Below are 12,911 nucleotides of genomic sequence, written 5' to 3'. Positions count from 1 at the left end.
TTCTTGTCCATGATTATTCTACCTTATTATGATTATTCTACATTCATTCGATTCTTTCATCTCACCATTTTCCATTATCTTTTTTCACACCTACTCTGCTGTAATCATTCTCATCTTCTCTTTAATGTCTTCATCGGTCATAAATATACTCCCCAACTTTTATTATTCCTTGAACTTCTGCCTCTAACAACCTTTGCCTACTTTGAATGTATCTTTTTTTACTCAAGACTTTCCAAGACTCTAGCTAAAAGATTCCCTTTCTGCCTATTTTTGTTCCTACTCCATAAAACAGCATCAAAGTTTCTCAAATCCTAACTTACTTTCATATCTGCATTATTATTCGTGTCTTTATTATATAGCAAAATATGCTTATGAGAAGTAAGCAAGCATGACTCAATTTTGTGAATGATATAATCAATTGAGGACCTGCTATGCTTTTGCTCATTTACACTGAACTCTTAATGGCACCTCATTTACACAGTGAACAGTACATATGGGAATAAAGCATAAAAGAGATGGATAGTGATAATCATATTCATCAATTCAACAGTCATAGTTTTACTGTCAGAAGTTTTGCAAAGGTCACATTTGGGTACAGAGATACCTCTTCTTTCTTTTAAACTATTAGCCATTTCCCGCGTTAGCGAGGTAGCGTTAAGAACAGAGGACTGGGCCTTTTTTGGAATATCCTCACCTGGCCCCCTCTGTTCCTTCTTTTGGAGAATTAAAAAAAAAAAAAAAAAAAAAAAGAGAGGGGAGGATTTCCAGCCCCCCGCTCCCTCCCCTTTTAGTCGCCTTCTACGACACGCAGGGAATACGTGGGAAGTATTCTTAATCCCCTATCCCCAAGGATAAACCTCTATTTCCATTAAATGTAGTAATCCTCAGTATTAGTTCTTTACCGATTATCACTGGATTGGCCTTTCAAATTCATTCATTTAGTCTTACCAAATCTTAACAGAATATACAAAAAGCTTACGGTCACTGAGTAGTCTTAGGCCATTTTGACTGCCACGATGCTCATTACACCTGTTGTAATGAGAACTTCTAAACCTATTCTCAGAATATGACAAAACAAACCATACTGCAAGATTGTTTTTATTGTTATCCTGATACAGTATTACATAGTAATGGACATTACAGAATTCTTTGCCATTAATAGCTTCAGATGCATGGAATCAAAAACTGTAACCAACCACTTATTACAATAACTTAATCCTTACATACTTATTTCATCTCAACTTGCTGTGTTCATCCTTAAACATGAAAGGAAGATGAGGTAAAAAGGATGCCCAGAAAATCATATCTTTATTTACTGCTGAGTAAGTCTTAAATGATTGTGTGTATGGAATATGCTTTGACTCTCATGTAACAAATATATTCAATTACACATACTTCTTGCCTTTGACTAACTCTGATCAAAATTATGCATGCAGAATTAAATCTAGTGATCAGCTTAATTCTCACAATTCGAAAAGTTGCAAATGTATGACAACTATCATTCTGATTTAAGTAAATGCTTTACGAGTAGTTAAAATGAAAGACCAGATATGTCAGCATATTTTCACCGCAGCCAATATTGTACTTTGTGCACCAGATTTGTTGTTTTTAAATTCTGCAGTTAGCAAGCAGTAATTATAACATGGACAGACCAAATATGCATGAAATTACACAACTGTCAATCACATGTTAAGCCACTGACTGTACATAAAAATCTTATGTAAAATAATATGGCATCACAGTAATTCACATTAGTGCTAGATTGAAAAAATCTTGAATACGATTTAACACAGGAAATGCAACTAATGAACAGATGATGCAAAAGCATACTTCAGAAAGCTCAGTCCCTTATTTTTTGTTTTTTCAAAAATGGAAACAATCTATAATCAATGTTTCATACTTATTACTTCCTGATTTTATATTTGCTATATCATTTGCCACCAATCAAAAACACAATGAAAATTTTCTGGAAATGGGTCCACATAGTTAACAAAAGACAATGAACAATGCACACACTTCTGACCAATATACAAATATACATACTTCTTCCCTCTTTCACAAATGCAGTCTCAATAACTAGAAACAGCATCTCATATCTGTCTTTTACCTGCTTCTTTTACCTGCCCTTGGCAATTTCTGTAACATTACACTAAATATGAATAAAGTATTTATTGTTGTTTCATTGCTAGGGACCATACATAAAAGGCTCAAAGATTTTGAGTAGTAATATGGTAATAGCAATTATTTACAGATTTATATACACTCTATAAGGAGATATTACAGTATCCTTTGAATATTCATCCATGAGCCTTTTATCATATTCACATAAAGAAGCTAGTATACGTACAACACGAACTGACTCATTACGCATCTAAGTTATGAGATATCATGGAATGGAGAAAACTAATATATTGTTTTCTTCCAACCTAAGTTTCAGTGACTGACTGATACTGGCAGATGTAAATATTTCCATCTGGTGTCCAGGTGTCCTATATTTTTTCTTTTCAAATTTGGTGTATTTAAACTCAAAGTTTTAAGAACAGTTTTTAATAGACAGGTACATTCTAGCATCATATATCAAAATTTTTTTCTAAATTCTGTTCTGATAATGATGCTTCCAGATAAAGCTTATATTGCAGAAGCTGGAATTTCCTGAATGCTACATAACTGGAAATTTTGAGATTATGGGTAAACCTCAGGAAAGGACATTACATTGCCCATTAAGAGCAAAACTTATTCTAATGAACTTTTCTTGATTTTCCTTGAGGAGTGACTTAATAAGCATGGTCCTTGATGAACAAGCCAGTGTCGGCAGCATAGCCCTTGCAGGTACCCCATTCATACTTACCCTGAGCAGCATCACCATTAGCCTGAAAAGGAGAAGAACTTCAGCATTTTGGATTTACAAATTTACATACAATATCTAAGCAAACCTGAGTGAATCTAAGTCTAAGGCTGCATGGGAATCAAATATTTCATATCACAAAATGCAAATCTGGAGGCATGCTGAGATGATTATCTTGGTAAAGATTTAAACAAAGTACTACACTCATACATGTCAGAATTCCTAAAAAAGAACATAACTACAAGGCACTTTGAAAGAAATCTCTGCAATCACAATCTTTTTTATACCCATTAGTTAATGAATTTTCATTTACCCAGCTGTATCCAAATTGCCATCTCCCACTTAATAGAAAGTCTCATGGAGAATCTTTTCAATGCACCACAAATCTTTGCACAACTATTATACTCTTACTTAAATGCTAACATCCTTAACATCCTTCTCATTAACATGCTTCCTCATTCTGGTCTTCTCAGTCTCTTTCCCTTTCTCCCTCCCTGCACTGTCAATCATTAATAAGTGCCTAATATTTCTATCTGCCCATAACATCAAAGAACAGTATTCTTAAAATTTTCAACTATATCTAGTGTAATCCACACTTCCCACAAGCCTTTTTCTCACAGTCTATCCGAGACTCAAGAAATTTCAACACCAGAGCTAACACAATGACATACATCACAAAAGTTTTAAGGGTTCCTTTTAACAAGTCTTACCTGCAATGACTTTCCTCAATAGTTATAGCCACTTCCCTACATTCCAATACTGTTTACAAGTTTCAACATCATAGTTCACTTTACACATTACATCCACTCATATACACATATATGTATAAATGCCCAAATATGCACATATACATATCAACATATATATACACACATACACATACACAAACATTACATACATACACATGTACATATTCATACTTGCTTGCTTTCATCCATTCCTGGTGCTACTCCGCCCCACAGGAAACAACATCTACCCGCTGCTTCAGTGAGGTGGTGCCAAAACATACAAAAAGGCCACATTCATTCATACTCGTCTTTAGCTGGTCATGTGTAATGCACCAAAACCACAGCTCTCTATCCACATCCAGGCCCCACAGACCTTTCCATGGGTTACCCCAGACGTTTCACCTGGCCTGGTTCAGTCCACTGACAACACGTTGACCCCGGTATACCATATCGTTCCAATTCACTCCATTCCTTGCATGCCTTTCACCCTCCTGTATGTTCAGGCCCCAATCGCTCAATCTTTTTCACTCCAGCCTCCCACCTCCAATTTGGTCTCCCACTTCCCCATGTTCCCTCCACCTGACACATATATCCTCTTCGTCGATCTTCCTTGCTCATTCTCTCCATATGTCCAAACCATTTCAACACACCCGCTTCTGCTCTCTCGACCACACTCTTCATATTCCCACACGTCTGTCACCCTTTCATTACTTACTCTATCAAACCACCTCACACCACATATTGTCCTCAAACATTTCATTTCTAACATCTCCACCTTATCTATGGCCCAACCATATAACACTGCTCACAATCATATAACATTGCTTGCAACCATATAACACTGTTGGAACTACTGTTCCTTCAAACATACCCATTTTTGCTCTCTCCTTCCACGCATTCTTTATTGCTCCCAGAACCATCGCCCCCTCCCCCACCCTGTGACTCACTTCTGCTTCCATGGTTCCATTTGCTGCTAAGTTCACTCCCAGATATCTAAAACACTTCACTTCCTCCAATTTTTCTCCATTCAATCTTACATCCCAATTAACTAGTCCCTCAACCCTAGTGAACTTAATAACCTTGCTCTTATTCATATTTACTCTCAACTTTCTCCTTTCACACACTTTTCCAAACTCATGTATGTTTATGTATGTATATACCTGTGTGTATATGAGTGGGTCTTTGTTTTCTGGTGCTACCTTGCTAACGCAGAAATGACAGTCAAGCATAACAGATATATATAGAAAATTTAAACTTGTTTACCATTTCCCACATTAGTGAGGTAACACCAGGAAAAGATGGCAAAAAGGCTTATTCAGTCCCATTCATTCGTTGGATGTCATGGTGTAATGCACCAAAACCACAGCCCCCTGTTCACAACCAGGCCTCACAGACCATTCCATGGTCTCCCCAGCTGCTTCATGTGCCCTTATTCAGTCCATTAACATCATATTGCACCTGTACATAACACTGCTCCAATTCACTCTATCCCATTCATACCTTTCATCATCCTGCATGTTCAGGCCTTGAGCACACAAAATCTTTTTTACATCATCATTCTAATTCACTGCATACAGCTCCAGGCTCTAAGCACACAAAATCTTTTTTACACCATTCTTCCATCTCTAATTCACTGCAAATAACTCCACCAGAATAATTACTCTTAATCATAAAAATTTACACTTTAGGGAAGCCTTGAAGTGATTTAAAAACCTAATTTATAAATGAAAAAAATATTACATACACCTATAAAATGTCAGAATATAAATCAAGACACCAGATTTACCTTGGCACGCTTCATCAGCTCATCCTGGCCAGCCTTAACATTTTCGTCCTTGCCACCCCATGCCCTAAGTACAGATGCCTGGAGAGCACGACCATAGCTGAAAGTTAGGGCCCATGGCTTCTTTGCAACAATACACTTATTGATGGCATCAAGGTGAACTGAGGCTTCCTCCTCAGACTGGCCACCAGAAAGGAAAGTAACTCCAGGAACTGCTGCAGGCATGGTACGTGAGAGAGCAACTACGGTAGCCTGAAGTAGAATTTAAAACAATGCAATTAAAGTTTTCTCAAATATGTTCCAATTATTTCATGTTCAAAATTACATCTATCAAAACCTTTTGGGTTTTCATGTTTACATATCAATTTTACCTTAAAAGCATGCATTTGCAAAAGAAAATTTTGTCTAATAATCTCACAGAGGTAGTTTATCATAATTTACTGATAAGTATAATATCAATTTCTGAGGTAGTTTATCACAGTTTACTGGTAAGTATAATATCAATTATGTACACATGCTACATGTGTATATATGTGTATGTCTGAGTGTGTATATATATGTATACGTTGAGATGTATAGGTATGTATATGTGCGTGTGTGGATGTGTATGTATATATGTGTATGTGGGTGGGTTGGGCCATTCTTTCGTCTGTTTCCTTGCGCTACCTCGCTAACGCGAGAGACAGCAACAAAGTATAATAATAATGATAATAATAATATATATATTTCTTTTTTTTTTTTTCATACTATTCGCCATTTCCCGCGATAGCGAAGGTAGCGTTAAGAACAGAGGACTGGGCCTTTGAGGGAATATCCTCACCTGACCCCCTTCTCTCTTCCTTCTTTTGGAAAAAAAAAAGAAAAGAAAAACGAGAGGGGAGGATTTCCAGCCCCCCGCTCCCTTCCCTTTTAGTCGCCTTCTACGACACGCAGGGAATACGTGGGAAGTATTCTTTCTCCCCTATCCCCAGGGATAATATATATTTATATATATATATATATATATATATATATATATATATATATATATATATATATATATATATATAAACATAAGTTAGGATAAAATATATATATATATAAACATAAGTTAGGATAAAATACCTTTGCAACCTCTTCTGGGGTGTACTTTTTAGAGCAGGACTGTCCAGCAGTGACCATGTTGGGCTTGAGAAGAGTACCCTCAAGGAAAACATGATGATCATTAAGAGCCTTGTAGACAAAAGCAAGGACAGTCTCTGTTACCTTCTGGGCACGATCCAGATCATGGTCACCATCAGGAAGAACCTATTGAAATATTTTCATATTACTTATAAATCAAACTACAGTCAGAAGATATAAATTACAAATATTCAATAATATATGCCAATGACTTGTAAAGGTAATTTCAAAAAATGAGACTTGTTTTAGTAAATGTATTCGACTCAAATAATATATAAAGTTTGGTAAACTATGACAACTTACCTCTGGCTCAACAATAGGAACAAGACCATTCATCTGGCAGATAGATGCATAGCGTGCAAGAACGTTAGCATTTTCAAGCATGGACTGGTAGCTAGGGGTGTTCTTGCCAATCTTCAGGACGCAACGCCACTTAGCAAAGTCACAACCATCTTTCTTGTACTGAGCACAGCGCTGTGAGAGATCATCCAGACCCTGGGTGGTGCTCTCTCCCTCAGACCCCATAAGTGGCACCACACCTTTGTCCACCTAAACATATAGAAAACCAGTTGTTATTCTCTTGCATATTATACATATATCTTTTTCTTTCTTTCATTCCATTCGCCATTTCCCGCGTTAGTGAGGTAGCGTTAAGAACAGAGGATTGGGCCTTTGAGAGAATATCCTCACCTGGCCCCCTTCTGTTCCTTCTTTCGGAAAAAAAAACAAAAAACGAGAGGGGAGGATTTCCAGCCCCCCTGCTCCCTTCCCTTTTAGTTGCCTTCTACGACACGCAGGGAATACGTGGGAAGTATTCTTTCTCCCCACAGAAGAGGGTGTTTTTAAATGGTTTGGTCACATGGAGAGAATGAGTGAGGAAAGATTGACAAAGAGGATATATGTGTCAGAGGTGGAGGGAATGAGAAGTGGGAGGCCAAATTGGAGGTGGGAAGATGGAGTGAAAAAGATTTTGAGTGATCAGAGCCTGAACATGCAGGAGGGTGAAAGGCGTGCAAGGAATAGAGTGAATTGGAACGATGTGGTATACTGGGGTCAGTGTGCTGTCAATGGATTGAACCAGGGCATGTAAAGCATCTGGGGTAAACCATGGAAAATTTTGTGGGGCCTGGATGTGGAAAGGGAGCTGTGGTTTCGGTGCATTATACATGACAGCTAGAGACTGAGTGTGAACGAATGTGGCCTTTGTTCTCTTTTCCTAGCGCTACCTCACGCACATGCGGGGGAAGGGGGTTGTCATTTCATGTGTGGCAGGGTGGCAATGGGAATGAATAAGGGTGGACAGTATATATATATATGGTTGCGAGGCGTGGGCTATGGATAGAGTTGTGCGCAGGAGGATGGATGTGCTGGAAATGAGATGTTTGAGGACAATGTGTGGTGTGAGGTGGTTTGATCGAGTAAGTAACGTAAGGGTAAGAGAGATGTGTGGAAATAAAAAGAGTGTGGTTGAGAGAGCAGAAGAGGGTGTTTTGAAATGGTTTGGGCACATGGAGAGAATGAGTGAGGAAAGATTGACCAAGAGAATATATGTGTCGGAGGTGGAGGGAACGAGGAGAAGAGGGAGACCAAATTGGAGGTGGAAAGATGGAGTGAAAAAGATTTTGTGTGATCGGGGCCTGAACATGCAGGAGGGTGAAAGGAGGGCAAGGAATAGAGTGAATTGGAGCGATGTGGTATACCGGGGTTGATGTGCTGTCAGTGGATTGAATCAGGGCATGTGAAGCGTCTGGGGTAAACCATGGAAAGCTGTGTAGATATGTATATTTGCGTGTGTGGACGTATGTATATACATGTGTATGGGGGTGGGTTGGGCCATTTCTTTCATCTGTTTTCTTGCGCTACCTCGCAAACGCGGGAGACAGCGGAAAAAAAAAAAAAAATATATATATATATATATATATATATATATATATATATATATATATTATATATATATATATATTGGGGTTGTTAGGGAGGTGAATGCAAGAGTTTTGGAAAGAGGGGCAAGTATGAAGTCTGTTGGGGATGAGAGAGCTTGGGAAGTGAGTCAGTTGTTGTTCGCTGATGATACAGCGCTGGTGGCTGATTCATGTGAGAAACTGCAGAAGCTGGTGACTGAGTTTGGTAAAGTGTGTGAAAGAAGAAAGTTAAGAGTAAATGTGAATAAGAGCAAGGTTATTAGGTACAGTAGGGTTGAGGGACAATTCAATTGGGAGGTGAGTTTGAATGGAGAAAAACTGGAGGAAGTGAAGTGTTTTAGATATCTGGGAGTGGATCTGGCAGCGGATGGAACCATGGAAGCGGAAGTGGATCATAGGGTGGGGGAGGGGGCGAAAATTCTGGGAGCCTTGAAGAATGTGTGGAAGTCGAGAACATTATCTCGGAAAGCAAAAATGGGTATGTTTGAAGGAATAGTGGTTCCAACAATGTTGTATGGTTGCGAGGCGTGGACTATGGATAGAGTTGTGCGCAGGAGGATGGATGTGCTGGAAATGAGATGTTTGAGGACAATGTGTGGTGTGAGGTGGTTTGATCGAGTAAGTAACGTAAGGGTAAGAGAGATGTGTGGAAATAAAAAGAGCGTGGTTGAGAGAGCAGAAGAGGGTGTTTTGAAATGGTTTGGTCACATGGAGAGAATGAGTGAGGAAAGATTGACCAAGAGGATATATGTGTCGGAGGTGGAGGGAACGAGGAGAAGAGGGAGACCAAATTGGAGGTGGAAAGATGGAGTGAAAAAGATTTTGTGTGATCGGGGCCTGAACATGCAGGAGGGTGAAAGGAGGGCAAAGAATAGAGTGAATTGGAGCGATGTGGTATACCGGGGTTGACGTGATATATATATATATATATATATCTTTCTTTCTTTCAAACTATTTGCCATTTCCCGCATTAGCAAGGTAGCGTTAAGAACAGAGGACTGGGCCACCGAGGGAATATCCTCACCTGGCCCCCTTCTCTGTTCCTTCTTTTGGAAAAAAAAAAAAAAAAAAAAAAAAAAAAAAAAAAAAAAAAAAAACAAGAGGGGAGGATTTCCAGCCCCCCGCTCCCTCCCCTTTTAGTCGCCTTCTACGACACGTAGGGAATACGTGGGAAGTATTCTTTCTCCCCTATCCCCAGGATATATATATATATATATATATATATATATATATATATATATATATATATATATATATATATATATATATATTATCCCTGGGGTTAGGGGATTAAGAATACTTCCCACGTATTCCCTGCGTGTCGTAGGAGGCGACTAAAAGGGGGAGGAAGCGGGGGGCTCGAAATCCTCCCCTCTCTTTTTTTTTTTTTTTTTTAATTTTCCAAAAGAAGGAACAGAGTGGGGCCAGGTGAGGATATTCCAAAAAAGGCCCAGTCCTCTGTTCTTAACGCTACCTCACTAACGCGGGAAATGGCGAATAGTTTAAAAGAAAGAAAAGAAATATATATATATGTCCCTGTGTGTGTATATATATATGTATACGCTGAGATGTATAGGTATATATATGTGCTGTGTGTGGGCATGTATGTATATACATGTGTGTACAGGTGGGTGGGTTGGGCCATTCTTTCGTCTGTTTCCTTGCGCTACCTCGTTAACGTGGGAGACAGCGACAAAGTATAAAATAATATATATAAATAACCTTGTAAAATTCATCAATGGCATCTTCACTTATGGCTGGCATTAGTCATAAAATTCACTGTTATTGTACTGCATAACAATTATAAAGAAAGTGCTGGTGACATACGTACCTTGATACCAGCAATGATGCCCTTATCCCTGATGAGTTTAATGAAGGGGGTTCCATCATCAGATTTCTGGTACAGGGTCTCGTGGAACAGGATCACACCAGAAATGTTTTCAGCAACAGACTGAAAGAAGAAAAAAATTACACATAAAATGAGAAAACTGTAGTAGGATTGGATTATCCAACAAAGTCTGTTACATGGACAAGTAAGAATCTTATGGAAGTTTTATATGTATAGAACTGAAGCTGTTAAACAAGCTGAAACAATTGGGGGAACCACACAATAAAATAAGAGCCCTAACTGTGGATAAGGGCTCTGGTTTCAATACACTAAATGTGACAGCCAGGAAATGGCAATACATATGAAAAAATTGAGAATACTCGTACTTTTTTATTTCATATTTGATTACCATCTTTCATGTTTGTGAGTTAGTGCAAGGAACAGAAGTTGAAAGACTGCATTCACTCACATCCATTTTCAAGCCGTCATGTGAAATGCACTGAAACCAAATCCCCCTATCCACTACCAGGCCCCACAAGCAGATATTATCTGGAGATTTCATGAGGAAAATAATGCTACTATGACAAGTTCTACATTCATGTTATCATTAAAAGTAAACTGACAAAATTATTGTAGTCTCTATCTATTTCTGTGCTTATACTGCAACCTATGTATCAGTTGGCAAAATGGGTCATCCACAACCTTTGCCTAATTCAATAGTCAAATGACTTAAAAAGCTTAATCACCATAATTTACTATCATAAAATGGCAAGCTCATAGGTGACAAGAGACAGTCACTTTGGGGATTTTGGCATTACAGTAACTACTAGCCTTTTGAATGCATGGCAAACACTATTCTCCAACATATGAGGTGCTGTTGATCCAAGTCATGATCTTATGGGTTGTATATATTCAAATTTCTTCATATTTCCTTACTTCTTCACACCTTAGTGAGGTAGCAGGCTTGGATTAACAATGATGCCTGTGGAGCATGGGCTGGGAGCCTTATATCTTGGGGGGAAGGGGTGACTCAGACTTTACCTATATTCACCATCATCTTTAATCATAACTTATCAGTTAACTGCAGAGTAAGAACACTGGAAAAATAATACAATTCAAAATTGATATAATTGTAATTGCAAACATCAGGTATGTGATCACGTTGACTGAAAGTGATCTGACAGAAAGGACTAACTTTGACCATGTGGTTTATCAATTTACTTTCATAACATCACAGTGATGCAATTTTTAAGAATGAATGTATACTTGTGGTTTTTCTGTTTTAATGAAATATCAGAAAGGCAGTTTTGAATCATGCATATCCCATTTGTAGTACAACTGGATTACATTATATGAGTATTATCTCATTAAAATTGACATGTACCTAATTCTAGGATATCTTCATAGTAAAAGAAGTGGTGGTGAAGGAGAGGTCTTTACAGAGTCAATGCCCAAGGACCTAAACACCTATACAGTCTTCATCAAGCCCTTTAAGGTAGTGTCAGGAACATATGACAGAGCCTTAGAAGCAAAATCCTCTCCTGGCTCTCTCTTCCATTCATCTTTTTTGAAAAGTAATAAAATGGGAGAATTTCCAACTCTCCTCTACCACCCCTCTGAGTCATCTTCTGTGACACAGAGGACAGAGTTCTTCCTTTCTTATCCCCAAGAATAACCTGCATACATATATTACCCCAAGAGAAGACTGTATGGTACTACTAATGATTATTACCTTGTCAGTGGTGAAGAGAAGCTGACGATACTTGCGACGATTTTCCTCAGTGTTCTCCACACCAACATCAGCCAAGCGCTTGCCCATGGTGGAAACAGATTCATCAGCAGCTAGGATGCCCTTGCCCTTGGCAGTGATGGCATTGGCAATCCTGCGCAGCTCATCCTGAGAGCCTGATCAGGGTAGCTGAAGTAGGTAGTCATGGTGGATCTGTGAAGATATGAGTCAAAATATAACAACAAACACCGGTAATTAATTCTATATCAAATCAAATAATATTATGGCACATAGGTAATGCAGCCCTCTGTGTTTAACATAAATAAAGAAGGTCCTGTTCTACTGATAAATCACTTACCATAGAAGGAATTAGGGTATCATGAAGAGTAATTGATACAACAGATGTTCTTGAACAAGCCTGCTCGGAAAGTTAGAAGAAAAGTGTACCTTTCTTTTTAAAACATAAACTAGAACATAATATAGCTTTCATCCTGAGGAGAGTCTTATTCCACCACTTGATATGTCAACACAGTACAAGCTAATCCTCAAATGGTATATGTAGAATTTAGAGGAGAAAATGCTTAGCTTTGGTAAAGGAGCTGAAATCTGCATAGTCTAAGCAATATACCTGTAAGTATAATCACCTCATAATTATCTTATATCAATAATACAACACAAAATATAAATACAATATAAAATATGTAAGTACCTGTAAGTTCATTACTGTGGTTTACTATTTCTTCCTTATATTTCAGTTTTGTCTGAAGTTTTTGCAAGAAATGATCTTGAAACAAATAGAATATTACAATGTTTCTACATCAATAAAAATCTATGATACTTTTTGAGTAAAGTTTTCAAAGAATATTATAAATTTCATAATGTTCATGAAATCTTTTCTGGTTATTGTTAATGAAT

At 38.0% G+C, this 12,911-nt stretch overlaps 1 protein-coding gene across 1 annotated transcript; it reads right to left on the bottom strand.

The window, feature by feature from the left end:
- Nucleotides 1-1,082: 1,082 nt before the first annotated feature.
- On the bottom strand, nucleotides 1,083-12,202 carry LOC139747364 (fructose-bisphosphate aldolase-like). Its single transcript, XM_071659571.1, is given in 7 exon segments — nucleotides 1,083-2,870; nucleotides 5,360-5,608; nucleotides 6,461-6,643; nucleotides 6,821-7,066; nucleotides 10,271-10,390; nucleotides 12,000-12,163; nucleotides 12,166-12,202. Coding segments are annotated over 7 exon segments (1,095 nt in total). The 3' UTR covers nucleotides 1,083-2,774.
- Between the last annotated feature and the right edge of the window lie 709 nt (nucleotides 12,203-12,911).

This window comes from Panulirus ornatus, chromosome 68 (genome assembly GCF_036320965.1).
Source record: "Panulirus ornatus isolate Po-2019 chromosome 68, ASM3632096v1, whole genome shotgun sequence".
Classification (NCBI taxonomy): Eukaryota; Metazoa; Arthropoda; class Malacostraca; order Decapoda; family Palinuridae; genus Panulirus; species Panulirus ornatus.
The sequence above is the reverse complement of the archived record's forward strand: the minus strand, read 5'-3'. Positions and strand labels throughout refer to the sequence as shown.